The 25,655-nt window shown below is 34.8% G+C and overlaps 1 protein-coding gene and 1 non-coding gene across 2 annotated transcripts; one reads left to right on the top strand and one right to left on the bottom strand.

The window, feature by feature from the left end:
* Positions 1 to 4,710: 4,710 nt before the first annotated feature.
* LOC136228238 (small nucleolar RNA R71) lies at positions 4,711 to 4,814 on the top strand. The gene has a single exon (XR_010688567.1). It is a non-coding gene; the product is annotated as a small nucleolar RNA R71 (small nucleolar RNA).
* An 8,102-nt stretch (positions 4,815 to 12,916) lies between these two features.
* On the bottom strand, positions 12,917 to 17,336 carry LOC136225579 (probable cysteine protease RD19D). Its single transcript, XM_066013659.1, has 4 exons — positions 16,870 to 17,336; positions 13,790 to 13,909; positions 13,458 to 13,701; positions 12,917 to 13,379 (listed from the first exon to the last, which is right to left on the bottom strand). Exons 1-4 carry the CDS (start codon positions 17,311 to 17,313, stop codon positions 13,108 to 13,110), a joined length of 1,080 nt encoding a protein of 359 aa, XP_065869731.1. The 5' UTR covers positions 17,314 to 17,336; the 3' UTR covers positions 12,917 to 13,107.
* Positions 17,337 to 25,655: the final 8,319 nt, after the last annotated feature.

Here is a 25,655-nt window from a genome sequence, read left to right as displayed (position 1 = left end):
GCATAAATTTAAAGTATATAGGAGAGAGAGGAGTAGAAGAAAGAATTGATTTATTCACAGTGTGATTTATGCTTTATATCGTATATTACATCTACGCTAATCTCACTCCCAAAAACGAGTTTATTTACATGGTTCGTACCTTAATCGCCGTTGGAATGATTTAGGAATGTTTCAAAACCCCGTTAACGATGTTCACTCTAATCGCCGTTGGAACGACTCGAGCGTTTGAAAACGTTGAGCAAACAGTTTTAATCTAAAAACGTGATTAAACATACAAGTCAATTTATTTTGTACAAAACCATTTAGTTAGGAAAACAATTCAAAACTTCATTATTTACAATGAAACAATCTACAATGTTCGCTTAAGTCGTCGTTGGAACGAATTAAGGTTTAAAACGTGATGTTTTAGGAAACGGTTTAAAGTAATAGGAAAGCCTTTTATTTACATTAGGAACTTCTAGAAAACTTAAGTTTAAATAAGCAAATTAAAATCTCTTTTTGTGGTTTATTTTCCCCTTTTTCACTCAATTATCCTTCATTTGAATATAATGACAACAATTAATAAATTAAATCTCAAATTCACCCAACTCAAATACATTTGAAAGAGTATATATATAAGTATGAAAATAGAGTAAATATACATAGATATACATATGTACAAAAAAAAAATGAGTAATAATACCCACTAAAACAAAATAGAGAAAATAATACACATTAATAAGTAAAAATAGCGATGAAAATACTATCAGATATAATATATTTTTATTCAAATTAAAAACATGTAAAAATGAACAAAGTTCATAAATGTAGAAAACAACCTTTAATCCAAAACTATTTTCACATAATAGATATCAAACTAATATTTAATAAACCAAGAAAACATCTATCAACTAATTATTCCAAAAGTCTCCACACAAAAAGGAAAACTATACATATACATATATATATATATATATAATTTTATAGGCTAAAATTAATGAATTTCAAAATATAAAATAGGTAAGCATATAATATATAAACCATAATAACATAACCCCAAAATGACCTTAATAAATATTTTACATAACCATATAGATATACATACAAGAGTAAAAGTTAATAAAGAAATAAAAGAGGGTGAAAATGCATTTTTTTTAGTTCCAGCAGCTTTAGTGATGGAAAATCCGTCACTAAACTGCTTTTAGTGACAGAAAACTGGAGAATTACAGCAGCACTCCTTATACTTTACAGATTTATTAAAATCATTTAGATTAAACCTATTCTATCGTTTTGGACCTCCGAACTACCCAAATTGGATCATAGTCTATAACGGAGACTCTTAAAACGATGTTTTATTCTAAAACGTTATTTAGAAATATTTTCAAAACTTATAATTACAACGTTTCTTAATCCCGAACTACCTTTGAATCGGATCACGGTTCATATTGGGACGTTAAAACGAGGTTTTTTTGTTTCAAAACAAAACCAAACGTTTATTTAATACGAGACAAAAATTAAATAAATACGGAAAAGTAAATAAATGTGATAAATAAATAACTGACTAAGTAAATAAAACTATAACATAAAAATAAATAATTAAATAAAATAAATTAAATAAAATAAAACGAGTCTAGTCCTCGGATAATACCTCAAGATCGGTATTGACAGCTGAAGTCGGTTGATTCCGCGAATTATTCTTTTTCGGTGTTTTTTGTGTTTTTGGTAAAATATTTAACTTTGGAAAATTTGGATTTTTTTGGAAAAAAAATATTTTCTCAAAAAAACTAGACTTTCTCTCTCTAAAAATGTCTAGAGTGAGAAAGCTCCAAAATCCCCCCCCTCCACAAATGCATGGGGATCCGTGCCTTTTATAGGCACGGATCCCGGAACTTTGGGCGACGCCCGGCTAAAGTTGGGCGTCGCCCAAAGTAGGTTGGGCGAACGCCCAACCTTAGTTGGGCGGACGCCCAACTCTGTTGGGCGATCGCCCAACTTACGTTGGGCGTTCACCCAACGTCTGTTGGGCGTCTGCCCCACGTCGTTGGGCGCCCGCCCAACATAAGTTGGGCGTGCGCGCCCAGCTGCCGTTGGGCGTGCACCCTGCGCTGCCAGGCGCGCGTCCAACTGTCGTCGGGCGCGCGCCGGCTGCCGCTAGGCACTCGCCCAACGTCGCTGAGCACTCGCGGGCCGTCCACCTGACGATACGCAATCCTTACGGACCCTCTTGTGATTTTTGTTTTAAATTATCGAAATCAACCGTTTCAACCGTCTTGTCATGGGTTTTCGTCACAGGTCCTCCGACTCGGTGTCTACACTGGTGCATTACATAGACCAAAAGGCATTCTCCTATATGCAAATGTTCCGTAAGGACACGTGAAGGTTGTTTTATCTTGGTCATCCGGGTAAATGTAAATTTGAAAGAATCCGGAATAACCGTCTAGGAAACAGTAAAATGCATGACCGGCTATCCTTTCGATCATTTGATCAATGAAAGGTAGAGGAAAATGATCTTTCCTAGTTGCTTTGTTCAGGTTCCTATAGTCTATACAAACCCTCCAACCGGTGGTGGTTCGTGTAGGTATTAGTTCACCTTCATCATTTCTTACAACAGTTATGCCTCCTTTTTTGGGTACACAATGGATTGGACTAACCCATTCACTATCCGAAATCGAATAAATGATTCCATTGTCTAAAAGTTCAGTAATCTCATTTTTTACTACTTCTTTCATGTTCGGATTTAAGCGTCTTTGCCTATCCGCTTTAGGTGGCTTATCCTCTTCTAAGTGAATTCTATGCATTACGATACTAGGATTAATTCCTTTTAAGTCTGAAATTTGCCATCCCATACTTCCTATCCTATTTCTAACAACTTCTTTCAATTTTTCTTCTTGATCATTTGTTAATTTGTTAGAAATAATTATAGGTAGAGAATCGCCTTCTCCTAAGAAAGCGTACCTCAAATGACTGGGTAACTCTTTAAGTTCTAATTTAGGGGGTGTTACAATTGAAGGCGGAACTGGTCCATCTTCTCGAATCAAAGGCTCTGGGTCCTTATCTTCTAATTCCTCACCTATTATAGGTTCAATTATTTCTTCACTCTGAATAACGTCATTGACACATTCCTCGACTAAATCAAGTTTCATACAAGCGAATTCCTCCATAGGGTATTTCATCGCTTTGTTCATATTAAACTCGATCTTATCTTCTCCTATCCTTAAAACTACCTTCCCTTCCGACACATCTACTAGAGCGCGTCCCGTGTTCATAAACGGTCTACCGAAAATTAAAGGGCAATTTACATCATATGCAAAGTCTAATATAACAAAATCGGTAGGAAAAATAAATTTATCGACTTTGACCAAAACATCTTCAATTATACCATATGGTCTCTTAGTGGTTTGATCCGCTAATTGCAAAACCATATTGGTACGTTTGATATCTTCTTCTAAACCTAACTTGTTAAAAATAGACAACGGCATTAAGTTTATACTTGCTCCTAAATCACAAAGACAACTTGGGAATTCAATATCTCCCAACTTACACGGAATAGTAAAACATCCGGGATCTTTGAGTTTAGTGGGCAAATTACTTGACACGATTGAACTACAGTCTTCAGTTAACGAAATGGATGAAATTCCTTCCCAACTGATTTTCTTTGAAATTAAATCCTTTAAAAACTTACCATAGTTAGGAATTTGTGTGATTGCATCCATGAACGTTAAATTGATGTGCAAATTTTTAAGTTTATCCAAAAATGTTAGAAGTTGTTTGTCATAGTCCTTATTTCGGACTTTGTGCGGAAAATGTGGTTTGGGTACAAAAGTTTTGGTATTTGTGTCAAATGGTGAACTATTTGTGTTTAAGATATCTTCTTTGGACTTTGGTAAATCAGTTCCTAGTAATGTTGCATCTTTGGGCATTTTCGGTCCTTGATAATTTTTCCCTGAACGAAGAGTGATAGCCTTTACCTGCTCTTTCGAATTTTCTTCCGCATGGCTGGGAAGACTTCCCTCTTTTCGGGATGGAATTGATTTAGCAAGTTGACCAATTTGAACCTCCAAATTATGGATGCTAGATGAGTGGTTTTTAATAAGCGGATCGAATTTATTTTCGATCCGTTTAAAACTATCGTCGTGATTACTTATTTTTCCACTCATAGCATCTATAAACTTGTCGATTTTAGAAGATAAAGTGTTAATCGTATCTCTTGACTGATTTTGATAATTAGTGGTACGATTTTGATTAGCACTTGCATTATTGTTATTGTTATCTTTCCAGTTAAAGTTAGGATGATTCCTCCATCCAGAATTATAAGTATTAGAATAAGGATTATTAGTTTGGTTTTGCCCTTGGATAAAATTTACCTGTTCGATCTCACTCATGTTTTCGTAATCCATATCCGTTTGGATTGGATTACCATTGGTATCGTGTGGTGCCATAAACTTGTCAATTTTGTGCGATAAAGCAGAAAATTGGGCTTGTAGCATCGCGACTGGATCAAGTTCAACTATACCTTTAACTGATGGTGTGGTTGAGGATGATGGTTTTGCTACCGGCATATGTCCACGTTCCGCGGGCCACATACTGCTATTGATTGCCATTTCCTCCAAAAGCTCTCTCGCTTGGGCTGATGTTTTCTTCATAAATAGCCCTCCCGACATAGCATCTAATGAACCCCTAGTTGTAGGATTTAGTCCATTGTAAAATGTTTGCATTAAAAGTTCAGCGGGTAATTGGTGGTGTGGGCATAAACGTTGAAGTTCTTTAAAACATTCCCAAGTTTCATAAAGGGTCTCATTATCATTTTGAGAAAAAGATAACTCCTTTATGACTCTTGCGGTTTTTGCTAAAGGAAAATATTTCGATAAAAATGCTTGGGCTAATTGTTCCCAAGTGTCAAAAGTTGCGGCTGGCATAGAAGTTAACCATTCTTTGGCTCTATCCTTCAAAGTGAAAGGAAAGAGGCGAAGTTTGATTGCTTCTGCAGTCACATCTGGAATTTTAAAAGTGTCACAAATTTCAAGGAAATTTGTTAAATAGGTGTTAGGATTTTCGTTAGGTAACCCGTAAAATGTTACATTATTTTGCAACATATTAAGCAAAGCTGACTTAATTTCAAATTGGTTTGCGGTGATTCTGGGTCTAACGATACTATTGGTCACACCGGCCACACCTGGTCTAGTGTAATCCATAAGTGTTGGTGGGTCTGCCATTTTTTCTGGCTCGGTATATGTTTTTACTGGAGTCTTATTTTTGTTTTTCTTGTTTTTCTTGTTCTTCCTAATGGTTTTCTCAATTTCTGGGTCTATAGGGTCTGGTACAATGCCTGAACTTCGAGAACTGCGCATGAACCTGAAATCTTGCACGAACCGAAACTACCTACAAAACAGAATTCGAAAAAAAATAAATAAATTAGTAAATGAAAATTATTAAATTATAAAAGTTAAAATAAGTATGTTTAAACCTAGATTCGAAATAAAACACGAAAAATCTAAAATTTTGTTAAAAATTTTGGCGTTCCCCGGCAACGGCGCCAAAAACTTGTTGAGCGATTTCTCCAAGTGCACGATATACGCTTGTAGTAATAAAAGATATCGAACCCACATGGAACGCTTTTTAACTAAAACCTTATTTAATTCAGTTTTATTCACATGTTTAGGTTTAATAAAAGAAATTCGTTTAATTGATTGAATTGGTTCGGGTAAATTAGGATTAGATAAGAATATTATATCGAGTTTAGAGAACAATTCCGTCTTGAGATTTTGATTACAAGACAGATACTTCCGTAATTGGAATAAATAGAAGGTATAAAACTTATTTTCATAAAGCAAAGAAAACAACTTTAACTTTGGAAAAATTATGGACATGTAATAATATAGGAATTTATTCAATTAAATGGCTTTGAACCGTAGAAATCTCTCTGGTTCGGAGCAGATTTCTACCTTAATCAAATTAGTATTTTATATCTGATAAGCCGCGATCAGCGATCATATCATCCATAAAAACGTAATCTGTCAAGTGTTCAACAAAGTTCTTATATGAATAAGATGGAATAGAACGTTTTAATAAAAACACCAATTTATCATTTTGAAAATCATTTTGTCAGAACAATATCAAAATAACAACAGAAAGAATGTATTGAATAAATAAGTATATCATTAATGAAATGTGAATCTTCACAAGTTAACAGAGAAGTAGAAACTTGGAGAGCATTGAAACGAAAACTTTGAGATCCGGGTTGTCAATCTTTCCCTCAAACTCCGTAGGTTTGTCAGACCCCATACGCTTCAGCCGTCAATTCTTCTCGCTGGATCTTCGGAATAGAGACTAGTTAGTCCACTACCAGAATGAAAACTTGTTTCTGATCAACCTTTGAAACTAAACTAATACTGTGTTTATAACTAATCTAATAACAACTTGTGTACATCAAGTTTGTTTACAAAAATGAAATCTAACTTTCTGATTCTTTTCTGAATCAGAAACTCAACATAATAACTCTTTTCTCTAACTTTTCTAACTTAACCAACCTCTCCAATTTTTGAAATGGATCACTTATTTATAGTTGTTGAAGGGTTGTAAATGATGGGTCGTGTCCGCTGGTGAAGAGTCGCTTTTATCCAAACGAACAGATGCGTTTCTCGGATTAAAACACGTGAAATATGTGCAGAATGCTTCTCTGTCGCGACTGAGATTTTGAAAATCTTAGTTGCGACAGGGGGTACAGGGGCGAGTTGAAGATTTCGTTCTTCTTCCGTGACGCCTTTCGTAAGTCGCGACTGAGATTATGAAAATCTCAGTCGCGACAGAGACTTGTCTCCCCGTCTCTCGACTGCTTCTTATCCTCCTTGAGCGTTCTTCTGGCTGATATGCATTCTTGGTACGTTTTTTAGGTTTTTCCTCCATTTTAGCTCCGTTTTAGCTCCTATTTGGATTTAACCAAATAATTAAGTACCTTGCATCAAAGAAGTAAATAAAGATGTAAAAGTATTCCAAATGAATATAATCAGCACGATTTCAATGTAAATTTAACGTATTTATATAGGATATTTTAGGTATATTTTGGGCTTAACAAAGAGCGTCTAAGCAGGTTTGTTGATTCGTTAAAATAGCATTGAGTAAGGTTTGAATATCGTCGGCTTTGATCGAAGAAAGGGTTCGAGTAGTTGTATTAACAGTTTGAAATGAACTTGATAAGAAATCGAAGTTCAATTCAGCTAGGAATGTGGAATCCTCGAGTGAACGAATTGCAGATAGAGTCAAAGAAGATCGGTGAGTGAGATAATTGTTAACCAAGTCTAAGAATTTACGGGATTGAGAGAGGGATTTACGAATGGAAAATCTGACAGAGACGTAGACATTAGAGGTTTGGTTAAGGATGAGGGATTTGTAGTAGGAGAGGTCAGGGGTGAATTTACAGAGAGATGCAGGTGAGATGGGGGGGATCAGCTGCTGAAGTTAATTGACTTGTGAGGAGAATGAGAGAAGAAGAGGTAATGTTATTAGAGAGAAAGTGCTTGTAGTAGCCATGTTTATGGAGAAAGTAGAATTAAAATGATAGTTTTGATGATGAATTTGATAAAGTGGTACTGTTGTATTTACAGGGGAATTATGGTCGTTATATTTAAAGAGAGAGAAATTAACAAAGAGAAGAGAGAAAGAAAAAGAAAAATAAGAAATTAGGAAAAGATAGAGAAGAATGTGTATTTGAGTTTTATTTTTTATTTTGGGGTTTGTTTGTGATAATTAGATAATAAATATGGTTAATTTATAAAATAAATAAATATAAGGACCAAATTAACTCTTTTTTCTTTGACTTTTAACACCGTTAGTCAATTTGGTATGTGTTTGCTAACGGAATGAACCTCAATGTACCATTTTGCAAACTTTTAAACCACATGAGTGTTGTTTGAAAACAGGTGTAACCACAAGGTTTATTCTTGTACTTTTCCCTTTAAATTATTCAAAAGAAATGCAACAAAAAAGATGCAGACTGCAATTGTTGCAAAATTCAATTATAAATGTTGCACAAATCTACCAAATATGTTGCAGATTCCAGTTAAAATTGTTGCAAAATCTAATAAATATGTTGCAGAAGCCAATTAAAATTGTTGCAATTTCAACCAATTATGTTGCAAGTAGAACTAAAATTGTTGCATATTCATAAAATTTGTTGCATTCGAAACAATATTCGTGTTGCAAAAACTATTATAATTGTTGCAAAAACTAAATAAATTAGTTGCATTTGATTTAATGCAACAATTATAACATGTTGCATATTTTTGTAAATTTGTTGCTTCAATCAAAAATTTGTTGCAACTAATTAAAATAATATCCAACAATTGTTAATTGTTGTTATTCTTTAAAAATTGTTGCATGAGCAAATAATGCTACAGGAGCGTTCGCAACAATTGGAATTTTGTTGCGTTAGGCCTATTTTTGGCCTATTGCAACTCAAAAAAGGGTCTAAGCCAACAATTTCACTTGGTTGCAGTAGGGGTTTTATGGTGTATTGGCAATTGGATAAAAATGAATAAAAATGTATTAAAATAGTATAAATTCAGAAAAAATTACAATAATTAGGTAAATTTTGTGAATTCTATAAGAATTCAAATAAAAACCAATTTAATATAGATAGTTTATTTTTAAATTATTTTAAAAAAAATCTATACAATGTTAGTTTTATAAAAAAATTTAAATGATTAATTGTGAATTATAAGTAAATTGAATTTTAAAGAAAGACCCCATTGAGATTTTATATTAGAGTCTGGGTATTCCAGCTCATAAAGAAGCCCTTCCATTTATACAATGACGCTTTTTCGGCTAGCTGAGGACTTTCTTGGGAGATGGATTAGCAAATTGGCTGCTGAAGGTAAATTTGATCCTATGGATTAGCAAATTGGCTGCTGAAGGTAAATTCCAGCTCATGATGCTATTCTGTCGAGCCACTATGAAAAATATGAAATGCATTAGAGATTGTTTCGGCCTTTATGAAGCTATTTCTGGCCAAGCTGTCAATTGGGATAAATCACAGGCTATCTTTGGCAACTATATCTCTTCCGCTCGTAGAATCTGGCTCTCTGGCATCTTGGGTATTAGGGTAGCTTCTCTTCCATTTAATTATCTTGGGGTTCCATTGTTTCAGGGGGCCCCTAGGTCCAGATACCTGCAACCTTTAATTGACAGATTTCTCAGCAAATTCAGTTTATGGAAGGGACATTCCCTATCATTTGCTGGCCGTCTCATGCTTATTAAATCTTCTTTGACTGGTGTGCTGGTGCACTCATTCCTAATTTACAAATGGCCCTGTGCTCTCATTGCTCGAGTCAACAAGGCTGTTCGCAACTTTCTCTGGACCGGGGATGCTTTGGTGGCTTTGGTATTAAGGATTTTCAACTTTTCAACTCTTCCTTGATTGCAAAATTTAGTTGGGATCTATTACAGGGTCAGAGCTTCATCGCCTCGCTGCTCCAGCGTCGTTTCCTAGAAATCTCAGGTTTGGCGAAAAAATACATTGCAAATTCCTCAATTTGGACCTCATCGAGATTGATTTTTGAAACTGTCAGGAATGAGACTATTTGGTGGTTTGAGGAAGATTCTAATCTAAACTTCTGGACTGATCGATGGATTGTCCCTCCTGTCGCAGATCAGTTGGGTATTCCGGAAAAATTACAGGCTAATCTCTACAGTCCTATCCATGAGTACAAATTGAATGGCAATTGGGCCAATTTGCAGGAGCTACCGGATCAGGTTCAGAATAATATTAGAGATATTGATGTTTTTGGGGAGTCTGAGAGTTGTATATGGCAGCCGTCTGACACAGGGAAGATTTCGGTTAAAAGCTTTTATCTCGAGCTTCAGCTGGGGACCCCTGTGAACTGGTGCAATTTCTTGTGGAATACGTTTGTGCCTCCTAGGCGGGCAGCGACCTGCTGGATGTTATTACACGGCAAGATGGCGGTGCAAGCACAGCTGCAGCATCGGGGGTTCTCGCTAGCTCAGCGATGTGAGCTTTGTCGTGCTGACGGTGAAACCATCGAGCACCTGTTCGTTAATTGTAGGGTGGCCGCGGACTTGTGGACGATGGTTTGCAATATCCACGGGGTTAGCTGCTGTCCTGGTTCTGGTTTCGTCGAGTTCTTCAACGGGCTAAAAGCAGTGCGCGTGAGTAAGAGCTTGAGGAAAGGTTGGATTTTCTCGTTTATTACCTGCATCTGGTTCATTTGGTTCATCCGCAACAAGGCCGTCTTCGATAACGAGCTCCCTTCAATCCAAAACTTTCGGCATTCTTTGCTACACTTTATCAGTGAGGGGGCTACTGCTGTTACTGCCCGCACTCGACCACCGCCCGAACCGGATTTTGCAATAGTCCGTTGGATCCCGCCACCGACTAACTGGCTAAAGGTAAACATTGACGGGGCTTCGAGTTCGAATGGCAGCGCCGGGGCAGGAGGGAGTTTTAGGAATTATAGAGGCTTCGTGAGGGGATGCTTTGCGTTTCCTATTCATAACTCGCCTGCACATATTGCTGAGCTGAAAGCTATTATCTATGCGGTTAACGCTGCCTGTGAGAGAAACTGGAGGAACATGTGGATTGAATCCGACTCATCATATGCGGTGCATCTCCTTAATACTTTTTCAAGTGGTGTCCCTTGGAAAATAAATAAAGATTGGCATTCCTGCTTAGCAAGGCTTTCTGGCATGAATTGGAAAGCCACGTACATTTTTAGAGAAGGTAACCATGCTGCTGATAGGCTGGCTGTAATGGGGCAAACGGCTGACTCTTCTCTTTGGTGGCACTCTACGGCACATTCTTGTCAGGCTTTTGTCTTTGATGATTTGTATAACGTAGCTCACATTAGATTTCTGTAACTTTCTTTTTCTTCTTTCTGTCTCTTTCTCCCTCTTTTGTACTTTTTTCCTTTTTTAAAAAAAATTTGGGTTGTTGGCTGTGCTGGAGGTGTCAACTTAGTTGGGATGTCTGGCCTGCCTTCGCGTCCCAACCTTTCATTCATTAAAAAAAAATACAATGACATGTATAACCTTTTTAATTCTTATTCTATAAAAAAAGTTACGATCTCTCCATCGACAAAAACCCCCATCCCCTCTTTTCCAACATAAATAAGTTCTCCTCCTTACAATTCAGCAACCGCTGGCTTGTTCTGCCGCCTCCGTTCCAATTCTGCCGTTGATCTCCACCCTCTCCGCCGGTCTAAAAAACCCATTACCCATGAAAAAATATTTTTATTAATTTGCAGATTTTACTTGTTCATCTTCCTTTGTGTTTTGCCCAATTTAAGCAGCTCCTTCCAGCAAAATTCAGTTTCAATACCACAGTTCTCCATTTTTCCGACGATCGTCACCATCCTCTGCTCATCACTTTGGATTTCAATTGATTGAATTGATTGAATTTGTTTCCAGAAAGATTCAATCTAAAGACTTTAGATCTATTTAATAGTTTTCCTTCATAGATGCTTCATATCGGTTACTCTATGTTGAGGTTGAGGGCAATGCCTTCGTTAGTATTACCACAACTTAAAATTGGAACTCAGTGAACTTTGATATCTCCTCCAACCTTTTTCACGAGGAATTACCATCAGATATAGATAAATGCATCTTTTAAAACCATATAAATTAAAAGCATCTATAAGTGGTGAGGGAATAACTATACTAACTAGTATAGGAATGTTGAAAACGTGATAGAAAAATCGGCGACTGAACTTGATCGGCAGTGGCAACAGTTGAAGTGAACAAAGATGGTGGAGATGAGAACGTGTTTGGAATTTAAGAGAATGGTGGTAAAAGGATTTTAAATAAACAGATGTCAAAAGATGTATTGGGATATTTTTATGAGTTGAATGAGTTGGAAGACCGGGTGCTTCCTATAAAATCTCCCATTATAGACCTCTATCTAGTAAGTATAATAGAAGCATATAAAATAAAATTCCAAAATTCCAAAATTCCAAAATCATAAAATATATACATCTATAATGGCGGAGCTAGCTTGACTGTATAAGGAAAATAAATTAAATGCACTTAAAAATATTATAAAAAAAATTGCAAAATATAACTTAGTATATACTAAGAAAAAAATGTATAACAGATACTAAGAAAAAATACGTAACAGATGTATTATAAAATGCGAATACATATTTCCTTTTTTCTACATATAATAAAAAAAAAGTAGTACTTTCTTTTTTTACATATAATAAAAAAAAATTAATACATGTGACAATTTACCCTTAGAAATGTTATATTCTGAAATGTCATATTGTAAAAATGTTGTACAAATACTTCATTAAAACTAAACCTGACAATTATCGTATTTTGTGTCAAAATCGTGTTATCTTATGTGGTTTTATATGTTATAAATGCTAGAAAAATGATTTTCATGTCAATCGTGTCGTGTCAACTCTGTAATTATGTTTTCGTATCAGAAATTACCACCTCTAATTAAAACCCCTAAACTAAACATAATCAATTCAATTAAACCCCTAAATATCACATTATCAATTCAAAATTCAATCAAAACCCTTAATCTCTAACTAGTGGAGAAGAATCATGAATTTAAACGTTCTGATTTTGCTGTTGAATAAAACTGAAGTAATTAAAGAAATAGTCAAAAAGAGTAAAATAACTTGTAAAAGAAATAAAGCTCAGATTCAGTCCGGTCCGGTTGAACGTCAACGAACGTCAAACAAGCATACATGTAGTATATTTACTACAACCCATTAAACAAAATTTAAAAACTCATAAGACCCAAAACATTAGAAAAACTACGCCCTTTGGGCTTGCAGGGTGCACAATACAAAGCCCATCCCACAATGTGTTTTTAATTTCACAAAATAATGAGGTTGTCGGGACTCGAACCCTCAACCGTTTGGTCCTAAAAGCTAGGATACCATGTCATAAAACCGATTGAACTAAAAGCTCGAGCTGATAGTTAAAGCCCAATCATATATCTTATATTAAGATCCGACATATATTAAGAGTTTCGAGATCAAACCAATCTTGTCAATCTAAAATCTATAAACCTAGCACTAAAATCACCATCAAGAAGTACCACATTATGAAGAAAATGTTAAGTTTGACAAGGACATTATTATGTAAATATTAGAATAAATAAAAATTTTAAGAAAGACGAGTAATGACAGCAGAAGCCATAGTGTTGATTCCACACATACCATGTCCTCTGCAAAGCCTATAATAACCTTCTTCTCCCCACTTTTCACCCCATGAATTCTTAATAATCCAATAAGGCTTCATTCCAAATCGAAGAATCGAATATCCTTTTTCTCCGTACCCAACCAACAATACACCATGGTTTATCCGTTTCTTCCCACAAATTAACGGACAGGATACTCCTCCGATGTATGTTTGCATAAACACTGCATTCACCCCAACTGCATATACGTTTTCGTGTATTAAGCCCCTGATCTTTTCCTTTTTAGTACGAACAAGGAAATGAAAACGTTACTAACCTGCCAAAGGACCATGGTGAACCAAGTGTGCCGCAATTTGATCCTCGTCAATGGGAACGTTAGTAAAATTAGCAACTCTCACTGCTATTTTATCTGGATCGAACTTGCATTCCCCGCGATTTCCTCTATAAGGATAAGAAATCTCCTCTTCTATACCTCCAGCCTCCATCAAATACCTATAAGCATTCGTCATAAGACCTCCGCCGCACCCGTTGTCGCAAGCGTCTTTCTCTCTTATGTCGCACTAGTTCAATTTTCATAATTAACGCAAGAGATTATAATAAAAACTATTACTAATATACGGAATAAAACATTATCATAAATGTACTAACCACATTATCACAGTCAACCAGTTGCTGCTCACTAAGATTGAGAAGCTTCCCTGTTGATATAAAATTGGCTCCTTCTATGGCTCCAGTTGTACTAAATGCCCAGCATGATCCGCACGCACCCTGCCATGTCATCGAAAAATTGATACTCTAACTTGTATTGATTTATTTCTAAACACCAATCATCTTCTACGAACGTATGCATGCATATCTCTTTTAATTGATAGGGTGTAATGTTTGATCGATCGGGTATATTACACTCCATATATATAGTAGAAGTTCTCTACTCATAACCATGTCTACAATAATAATCTACTAATTTAAAATTTCTAGTTCCAAAAGTACCCCAAAACCAAAAAAGCCTACCAATAAATGAAGACCGTAATAAATAAATACAAGTAAAATGAGTATCAAAGTTGATCCTAACATTTTCGATAAAGTACAAATTTATCTCTCATGTATAAAATGTTATTGCAGATGATATTGTGTTGGTTGATGAGACGAAAGAAGGAGTGAAGATGAAGTTGGAACTATGGAGGCAAACTCTAGAATCTAGAGGCTTTAAGTTGAGTCGAAGTAAGACAGAATATTTGGAGTGTAAGTTTAGCGGCCGTAGGAGTAGGGAGGTAGGGACAATCACCCTAGATGGGAGAGTTGTTCAGGCCTCGGATTGCTTCCGGTATTTAGGATCTATTATCCAAACGGATGGAGAAGTAGATGGAGATGTTGCTCATAGGATTAAAGCTGGTTGGTCGAAGTGGAAGAGTGCTACGGGTTTCCTTTGTGATCCCGGCATGCCTAATAGATTGAAGGGAAAATTCTACCGGACGGCAATTAGACCAGCATTGTTATATGGTACGGAGTGTTGGGCAGTGAAACACTGCCACATCCATAAGATGTCGGTGGCGGAGATGCGTAGTTGAGATGGATGTGTGGTCACACGAGAAAGGACCGGGTGCGTAATGAAATAATTAGGACAAAAGTAGGGGTCACATCTATTGAGAATAAAATGAGAGAAAACCGACTAAGGTGGTTTGGCCATGTGAGACGTAGAGCGCTTGATGCGCCAGTTAGGAGAACCGAAGAGTGGCAAAGGGATGTAGTGGTGAGGGGTAGGGGAAGACCTAAGCAAACTTGGAGGAGGGTGATCGAGAGTGATATGAGTTTATTGGGAATTGAGGAAAATATGGTAGTGGATAGGACGGAGTGGAGGGAGCGAATCTGTGTCGCTGACACGACTTGATTTTCACGGTTTTATATGATGGTTCATGTTAGCCGACCCCGAATCATTTCGGGACTAAGGCTTTGTTGTTGTATAAAATGTTCCAAATATAATCCTAACATTTTCAAACAAGATCAATTTTAAACATACGTAATCGAAAATTTAAAAAGATTGGGTTCTGTTATTTAACTGTCAAATTAACAACAGAACGTGTTAAAATGCTAATAACTAAGTCTGCAACTTATAAGTTAATCGCAAAAAGAAAGAAAAATGCCTAAAGTATTTATTGATTTACTAATATAGAAAAATGCCTAATATATTTATTGATTTACTAATATAGGTAAAAATAACCAATTAAAAAATATACAAAATTGTTTTAGTTTATTAAAAACTTAAGAATAACAGTGGAGACAACTTTTTCAAAATTTAGATAACATAAAGCTAAAATTGATTTTAATTGAAAAATCTAAGATTAAATTTCCATCGTTTTATATATTAGAGCTAAAATGTGCATTTCTTCAAAAACGTTAAAATTAAAATTGATCATTGATCTTTATTTCGAAAATCAATTATGTAAATAAAAAAAATTTGTTTCACTTTAAATATCCAGTTACTTATATATCACATCAATATACTATAAAAGTATACCCTAGAAGTAACATTTCTAGATTGTTATGTATTTTTTTTAAAATGATTAAAACCGACCCTACATGTAAAAAAAAATATAGACAATTTTTTGTTGTAGTGGTACTTTTAGACTTTTTTTTTTTTTTTTTCCTTAGACTTGTGTGCTGATTGTTTAAACCTAGAATTATTATTTTTAAATTTATTTAGTAGTATGTATAATTAGGATGTCTTCGTAAGTAAGTAAGCATAGCATTTACTGTATATTTAGTACGGAATCACATTTCTATTGTATAAAATCCAATTTTCAATTATTGGGTAAACCAAATTTATAAAAAAAAAAAAAAAAATTCCATATAATAACGTGGCAGAGATGTAGGAGAAAATTTACAATGTGCCTGGCATACCACCTCGGATAGGTGATTTGGTATGCCAGACCACTTATAATTTAACATCTGTCCCAATTATACCATCCTTTTTTATCATTAAATAAGGAAAAAAAAACTAATTAAAAGTAATCTAGTTACTATTTTTAATTACCAGACCCCACTACATCGTCTCCTTACTCACCTTTGCTCCTCCATTAATATCAATGGTGTGTTTTTTTTTAAACTGCAAACTGAAGCTTTTTTTCTCTTAGTTTTTTTAATATATATTTGTTGGATGTGCAGATTATTTTTTAAAACTTGAACCCAAAAATTAAATAGCATGAAATCCTTTTTCCCATATTGTTTTAAAACTCGAACCCAAAAATTAAATAGCATGATTTTAATCTCATAACTTTTTACCCAGATTTTTTTTGTTAATTCTTTCACTTTCCATCTCAAATCCTAATCCTATCACTTTCTTCTACATGGTATAAGTCTCAGGTGTCAATTAAATCAGATCTGAACTTGATTGTTCTTCTTGTACATAGTTCACGAGTGGTTTATTTCGGTAAAAAAGGAAAAAGAAGCAGACAAGGAGAATAAACAAACCATTGATGGAGAGAACAAACTCAAATTTTGTGTTATGCAGGGAGAGAAGATTTTACTCTTTTACACAGGCACGTGACAAAGAAAACGAAAGAGAAGAGACGTGAGGAGAGAAGGACAACATAATTAGGGAAAAGTTAAACTGTTTAAAGTATATATCTATTAATTTAACAGATGTCAAATTATAAGTGGCCTGGCATACCAAATCACCTATCCTACTTGGTATGCCAGGCACACTGTAAATTTTCTCGAGATGTAGGTACCTGCATCTTGACATGAGTAACCGCACCCTTTTCCCGCCAGTCAAAGTTAGGAGGCAGGTGTTGAGTGTCCAAAAACGACACCGTAGCAGCAGCAGCAGCAGCAGGGTGCATCGGGGTAAGACCTGTATACATCCTATGAAACTCGTCCTGAGTCAAATCCATGAAGGGAGTAACACCATGGACAGCCGTAGGATCCAAAGCCTGATGTTCAACGGCTCTGATTAAATTGTGGGCGAAAATTCGGAGACGGTGTACGTACTCTTCTCTAGTACCATAATCTTTGTCATACTTGTTGATAAACATATTGAAATTGGCTTCAGTAGTAGAATCGAAGAGAGGGTTATTATGATCTGTGACCTGGTGTATGGTAGTAATGGTTGCACTTGCACAGACTCCATAAACTATGGCTATTATTATTATTATTCTGGATTTTTGTGAAACCATCTTAATTTCTCTGTTGATTTGAGCAGTGCAAGTTTAGGTTTGGTTAAGAACACAAAATTGGCATATGTTTTGGAAGGGATGGACAGGTGGAAGATACACAGATGTACAACGCATCATAAAGATCTGACACGTGGCTTTCATTCTGCTGCCCCTACTAAAATATTTTTTATTTTTTTTCAACTTATTTTTAATATAAATATTTTATTAGAAAAATATACAATTAATTTTATCTTATCTTATACTCCAATTAAATATTCAATCTATCCAAATTAATATTTTCCTTAATATAAATCATTTTAATTTTTATATTAGTTTAGTTTTTTAATTAAAGTATTTCATTTTTATCTTTATCCATGTGTTTTTAAACATTTCAAGACTTATTTTCTAATTATAATAAGAGTGATTTTTTTAATTAAATAATATAAATTTATTAATTTAACTTTATATTAATTATATTTATAAATTTACGTAAAATATCAGAAAATGATTTGTACAAAAGAATCAAGCAATCTTTTTCACCTTTTATTTTATTTAGTACAAATATACCAATTTAATTACCAAAAAAATTTAAACTAAATCAATTGTGTTACAAGGGATTCATCCGTCTTGAATAGTTGAAGCTTATGCGTTATAGTCTAGCCTCTGGAAGTAGCTAATGGAGTTTTGGTGAACTAAAAGTTTAGGTAAGCTATATACCAAGACTAAATTTTGAGAGAGTAGGGAATCGAACCTCAAACCTGTCAAACAGAGGTTCAACACCTTAGCACTCAGATCAAGCCTCATTAGGTAGCTAATGGAGTTAATAATAGCTTTGCAGATTTTTCTTTATTTGGTGGTTTACTGATAGATTGCAAGGAAATGATGCAAAATAAAGTTTTTAAGGTAAACTATATACCAAGATTAGCGAATAAAACAACCCATTCTATAATTAGGAACGCTCTTTTCCATATAAGCTTCGACAAGCCCGATTGGCTTCAGTTTGTAATTCAAGAGGATTTTTATGCCTCGTTAATATAAGCTTCAATTTTCTCTTAAAAAAATAACTATTAATTTGAGCAAAGATAATAATAAGTCAAGAGAAATTGAATTGATAAGGAATCAATTTAAAAAAAACAAAATCATATTGAAACTTAAAAAAAAACAGCAAATAAATAATTTTAAAAAAAATTAAAATAATTTATGAATCTTTTTATTTTACCTAATATATAGCATCTCTAGTTTGAAAATATATTATAAATTTTTTATCTTTTGTTATTGTTTGTTTTATAAAACTTTTGTTATGGTTAATCTTTTGGTTTTTTTGTCTATTTTTTTTATAGATTTTTAATAATTATATTCAGCATAAACAAGCAAATAGAAAATAACAGAGTAATATAGTCATTTTGTATCACATTATTAATGTCCTGAAAGCTAAGATATATTTAGTTAAAAATCTAAAACAAAATGACCAAAGAGTTAAGGTGACAAAAGATAGAGACCCTATAATGTGTTTTTCAAAATAGGAGGAAACAGTGTGTTGCGTAAAAAGATGAAGACTAATAAATTATTTACCCAAATAAAAATGATAACTAAATTCTCGAAACAGTAAAAATAGCTTAGACATTATTGGACAAAATGATAAAATTATTAATTTAAATACAAATAAACACCTCCCTTCAAGCATAGTCGTGTGTTCGTTCGTGAACAGTCATGTTCGTTCGTGTTCTATTAATTACATAGAATGCAACTATCAAATTCAGTGACTAGAAAGATCAAATATTCTCTGAAATTTTCTGCTCTATTATGTTTATATTGTTCTTATTTTCCTGCTCTATTATGTTTATATTCGTTTTTGGTTTAATCACATCTAACATTCTTAAGACAGATCATTGTTTTCTGATTTTCAAAAGAACATGTACGTAAGTATTATTTGTAACGAATTTTATTTCTTTCTGGAGTGATGACAGAAATGTGTAGTTCGAATGATAAAAAAAAAACTAAGTATTATTATCGTTCTCAAAATTAACCATGTTTTGTTGATATTATGAGTACCGGCCTTCACCCATTACGAATATTAAGAGTTCATTTGATTTCTTGGGAATAAATCATGACTCCAAGTTCATATCAAAATAACCCTGACTTTTTTAAATTGGTACTTGCTTCTTCTTTTTTTCAATAGTAGTCTTACTTGTTTCTTGAAATTGTGGTAGATGGTGCAGACCAACATTGCCAATTAGAATTTGCAAAGCATAATGTCGTGAAAAGAATGCTAGTTTATTATTATTATTATTAATTATATTTTAACATGTGTTGGTACATGTATATGATAATTGAAGATGAATCCAGTTTTAAAAACACAGTCACTTCAGAAACTTTAGATCCACTTATACCATTATCAACGTATGTAAGCCACATGAAAGTCTAGGAAAATTCATTGGTATGTGATAACATTGAGATATTATCCCGAGGACTAAGAGGGATATTCACCTAAAGAAACGCCACGTATTGACGAGATCCGACTGGCAGATCACCGGATCTCCAAGGTCCCATCAAAAGAGACCCGCCGGCGAACCTATGAGGCGAATCTCCTTGAACACTCATTCGCCATTATAACGGCTGGGCCGACCTGGCCATAAAGACCATTAATGAGCTATCAATTAGCTAACCGCCAGTTTAAAGATAACTTGTAACCACCATTAATGGAACATTAATGGAGACTTTCTAGTTACCGAAGGTTACAACTTTCTAGCTATATATAGCCTACGTCTCAGGCTCTCCAGGTACACATTCACTTACCCTTTGTCAATTCAGTTTGCCCTCTTGTTCTTCCTTACTGTCTTTGGCATCGGAGCTTCCCCCCGTCGAACCCAACCACGCCCCCACAGGGACGGAAATTGATCAGAATTTCTCTACTTGTCATCAGTATGAATTTTAAAACTTGACTATAAAAGAAAATATGTTTTCTTCAAAGATGATGATGATATGCGAAAACTCTATATTTTGACATTCTCATGCGTAAGGGTTGATTTCCATTAGAAATGTGAAGTGTCACAAATTGAAAAATTTGAGCAATGATGTTATCTACTCGCATTAGATGCTGATAGATGAATATTAGTTGGCTAGAAAATATAATTTGTGAAAGTAATTGAAAATGTAGAAAAATCAATTCGCCTTAAAACGAGTACGTCATAATGATGGAAGGGAAGCCAAAATATCATATCTATTAAAGCAGTCGAACCATGAAAGTTTTCAAACAAACATAGAGGGACAATTGGTGAACATGCAATATAAAAAGCTTCCGAATGATGAAACATAAGTAGAAAAGCTTCCGCATGATAACACCAATAGTCAATTGATCTCAAAGGATATAAGATCTACTGATTTTGTAGAATCAAAAGATAATACCAGGAATATGCTAATCTAAAGGTTAAACCGATATCAAATTGAAAAGACATCCAAAGGAATAGGACTCAAGCCTATTAAATTTAAGGCGTTATGTGAAGGAAAATCCTACCTTGTTGACTGGAGATCGCAAGCTCTAGGTCCAAAGGGACAACCTAATTGCATAAATCTTATGTGATCACTATGGGTGGGGGTGGGGGGGTTTAAATCCAAGTCCATTCTTATAATGTAAACAGTGATATACAAACGGAAAAAAGGTTAAGTTATGTTTTTAATGATACATTGTGCGTCAGTATTATGAGCAAAATGTGAGACTGAAGTGGGGTTGCTTCAAATGAGACTAATGAGGCTTAGTTCTATGAAACTCTTGTAGAATCAGGAGATGTTCATGATCATAACAAACATAACCACGAGAACCAATATCATGTTATGTTGGTATCTATGTGGAGTATATAATCGTTTACACAAACGATTCAATAGATCAAGAACATCGTGTCTACTAGGCAACCGGTAAAGTAAATATACTTTCACAAGGGAAAGTTCAAGGGTTGTTACCTACCTATCCTATGCAGATATTGACTGTATAAAGTTATCACCATTCAGTAAGCGTCTCATTTTCAATTTTATTCATGTGGGGGATTGTTAGACAAAATGAATAAAATTATGAAATTAATTTAAATACCAACAAACATCTCCATTCATGAATAGTCGTGTTTTTTCATGAACAGTTGTATCTGTTCGTGAATAGATGTGTTCGTTCATGAACAATTGTGTCTTTCTTTGCTCTGACTAGGTTGTATGAGAACAGAGCAAAATGCCAGGTAAACAAATCTATTCATACCACTCCAATAATTCTCAGTCAATATTATCATGAAACAAAACTCTTTAGATTAATTCGTTATGGTTTGAAAGAAAACTCTCTAGATTAATTCGTTATGGTTTGCTTGCAGCTTGCCCTGAAAGCTGGTGTCTTTTATAATAAAGTGTCAAATATGACTATCTGGGGGAATTACTCAACCACTCAGGTGAATCTCCAATGGACTACCTGATAGTGATGGTAAGTGAAGCACTCAATTGTCCTAGATTTATCCTGCAATTATTGTTTTTTTCCTGGAAAATTTCCAAGTTATGCAGGGCAATATCTCTCCTCTCAACTCATTTGTTCTCAAATGCAGATATTAGTATTGATAATGTTCTCAAGATCCATGGCTTGTAAGACAAGTGATCCTGCAACTGCGTATGGCATGTCTTCTGTACGTAGGGACTTTATGAACCAATAGACGATTTCACCTGTCTAAAGAACATTATACTATAAGAGTAATTCATTTGAAGGAAGAAACCTTAATGTCCACATAGACAAGAGTTCAGCTTCAAATGTGGATTTGGTTCACCTGCCATGAGGTCTGCAAGTGGAACATTAGTAACCCTTTTGCTTGCTCTAAGCATCATCATGTGGGGGACACCATATGGCTCAATGTCTCAAACTGTTTGGTTATGTGATGGGCCTGCTGCAATGAATATTTTCTATGCTTCTTGACAGCTCTGGTTGGGTTCTCTAGCCCCTGATGTTTCAGAATCTCATTTGAGATTTTAGTTGGATAGGTTTGGTCCTATAGAATAGTTTTTCTTGTTTCCTATGAAAGGATATCACTTTCAAAACTCCAAAACCTAGAACATTGGATTAATTTTGGATATATTTTATGATTATTTTGGATATATTATCTGATTATTTTGATTACTTGATTAGTATTTTTATTATATTGGTGCATGTGATATTATTTATTAGTTTCAGAATTATTTAAAAATTAATATAATATATAAATTTGATCATTTATGAGGTACTATATATATTACCAACGACGATATTACAAACGACATCCATATGATTGAATTTAGAAACCACGTATAAACGACTTCCTGACAACACATGTTAGCAACGACATAGCAACGCCTGAATTACCGATGACTTACAAACGATATATATGCTTCTAAATTGGTGCCAAATACTATTTACCGATGGTATGCCGACGACATATATATTAACAACGACTTAACGACGACTTATGTTGTGTCTAATAACGACACCTTGTGGTTGGTCACTTACAACTGACCAATGACTATATCATCGCTATTGCAAACGACAATGATTTTGTCGTCGGTAACCATTTTACCAACAAGCAATTTGACTACGACATGAGTTTTGTTTGTATGTCGTCGGTAATCGATATTACCGACGAAAATCTTATTATTACCAACGACATTACGTCGTAGGTAAACTGTTTTTTTCTTGTAGTGATTCGTGTTCATTCATGAACAGACATGTCCTTTCAAGCTCTATTTATACAGAATGGAACTGTCAAATTTAGTGACTAGAAAAATAAAAATATTCTCAGAAATTTTATGCTCTATCTACGTTTACACACGACAAGAGTTCACTTGCGAAATCTGTTGTATCTTAGAAGACGATTGTCAATAGAGACGAAATATGTCTTAAGTTGACTAGTAATACAAGTCTCAGATTTGCCTAACTCTTTATTCTTTTGATCCCAGTTTTATTGTTCATACACATTTCTGTATTCATATTGTTTTTTGGTTTAATCACATCTAACAGAATCAAGCTAAATTGACATTGTAAATTTCAGAATTGAGTCTGATTTTGTATTATTGTTGTATCTAGTTCTCTATGATGCACTTTTTATAATTTATATTGCAGTTTCTCTAGCCAAGTAACTATTTCAGATCATGATCCACGTCCCAAAGGGACTTCCATAATTAAAAATGCTCCCAAGCTACATCTTTCAACCAAATCCACGTACAACCAATCCCTTAATTCAAATGTTCAGATTGGCCTAAATGGTGAAATTTGGATTGCATCTACTTTTCTACAGATTCTGATTTACGAAGAAATATATGTTTCATTGTTGTTTTGTATTTTTTTATGCCTTTATGACCCTTTCTGCTCTATGTAGTCATTTTATTCTCTTTATAGATCTTGTAAGGTTTGATTCCTTACTGTTGTTTTCTTGTTGTACTTATTATGTTTTGATCTAATGAAATTATAAGCATTTTCTATAAAAAAAATAATTTAACTAAATTATTCAATTAGGCTAGATAAAACATATAATTATAAAATCGGTCCAATTGAAATATGGATGTAACCACAACTAACATTATTAAATCATATAAAAAAAGATTGGGTTAATTTAAAAAAAAAAATATATGTGGTTTCACATTTTTACAGAATGATGTCATTGGTTGTTTTTGCTCCAAAACAAATCATGTGGTTTATGCCGTTAGCAAAATCAAGGCAAATCCCTTATCACCGTTAAAAAGGAGGGACATTTTCGGAAATTATTCTTTTTTACTTTTTTATTGACTTTTCTCACTTCTTCTTCTTCTAATTTGTAATTATGTTCAGGGGCGGAGACATGGAGGGGCCCGGGTCCGTCCGACCACCGGAACTACCATGGTCACGAGTAGTTTTAGCCCCCCTCCCCCTAATATTAGTATATATAGATTCTATGTAGTAAATTTTTATTGTTTAAAGGTAGATGAGATGATTTAACATACTTGTTTCTTTTTAAAAGGTCATATGTTCAATTCCATTCAACCTCAATTTATTTTAGAAAGTGTTTAGTTATTTAAATTTTATTTTTCAATAATTATAAAACTATGTTACCATTATCTTTTGTCCCTGGAAGGTCCCTTATCGACAATGTTCAGATTGCCTTTGAAATCATCCATTATATGAAAAGGAAGAATAGAGGGTCCATTGGAGAGGTGGCCCTGAAGATTGACATTAGCAAAGCCTATGATAGGGTGGATTAGGAGTTTTTGGAGGAGGTTATGAGAAAATTGGGCTTCTGTAACAAATGGGTCAATTGGATGATGCTCTGTGTCAGTACTGTTTCCTATTCTTTTGCAGTCAACTCGAAAATCGTTGGCCTAATCGTTCCTGAAAGAGGACTTAGGCAAGGAGACCCATTGTCTCCTTACCTGTTCCTTCTATGTGCTGAAGTTTTGTCCCAGATGATAAGCCGAGCGGAAGTAGGAGGCAGTATTACGGGTTATAGAATCTGTACTGGCGCGCCCAGTATTACTCATCTGCTCTTTGCAGATGATAGTTTTCTGTTTTTTAAAGCTACTGAGGAGGAGGGGTCCTGTATGAAGGCGTTGCTGGCAAAGTATGAAGGAATCTCAGGTCAGGCAGTTAACCTTGGCAAGTCTGGGATTTTCTTTAGCTCGAATGTGAAGCCTGATAGGCGGCAGCTGATTAGTGATATCCTAAATGTTCAAGCTCCACTTGATACTGGAAGGTACTTGGGTTTGCCCTCTTTGATTGGTAGATCCAAACGATCAATTTTCGGCTTCCTGAAAGATCGGTTATTCAAAAGGCTTAGAAACTGGACTTTCCGCTTCTTGTCAGCAGCAGGTAAGGAAGTATTAATTAAATCTGTAGCTCAGGCTCTGCCTACTTTCTGCATGAGCGCGTTCCTTTTGCCAAAGTCCACTTGTGATGAGCTACAGAAGATGATGAATTCATTCTGGTGGGGTACGGAGGAGGATGGGAGTAGGCGGATACATTGGTTTGATTGGGAGCGGTTGTGTGGAAAGAAAACTAGTGGCGGGTTGGGCTTCAGAGACCTTAGGAAGTTTAACCTGGCTCTTCTTGGGAAACAAGGATGGAAGATGATTGATGAGCCCCATACTTTGGTGAGTCATGTGTTCAGAGCCAAATATTACCCTAATGGATCTTTCCTTTCCTCTAAATTGGGCACTAATCCCAGTTTTGTTTGGAGGAGTGTATGGAGCTCAATTACCTTGTTAAGAAGAGGTTTAAGATGGAGGATTGGGAGAGGGGATCAGGTGGATGCCCACAAGGATGTCTGGATATGAGGTCCGAATAGGCTATGCGACGAGCCTGTTGTTAATTCCGGGTCCAGTTCAGTACGGGTTAAGGA

Source organism: Euphorbia lathyris, chromosome 4, assembly GCF_963576675.1.
Source record: "Euphorbia lathyris chromosome 4, ddEupLath1.1, whole genome shotgun sequence".
NCBI classification, from domain to species: Eukaryota; Viridiplantae; Streptophyta; class Magnoliopsida; order Malpighiales; family Euphorbiaceae; genus Euphorbia; species Euphorbia lathyris.
Note: the sequence above shows the minus strand (reverse complement) of the source record. Positions and strands in the feature narration are given on the sequence as shown.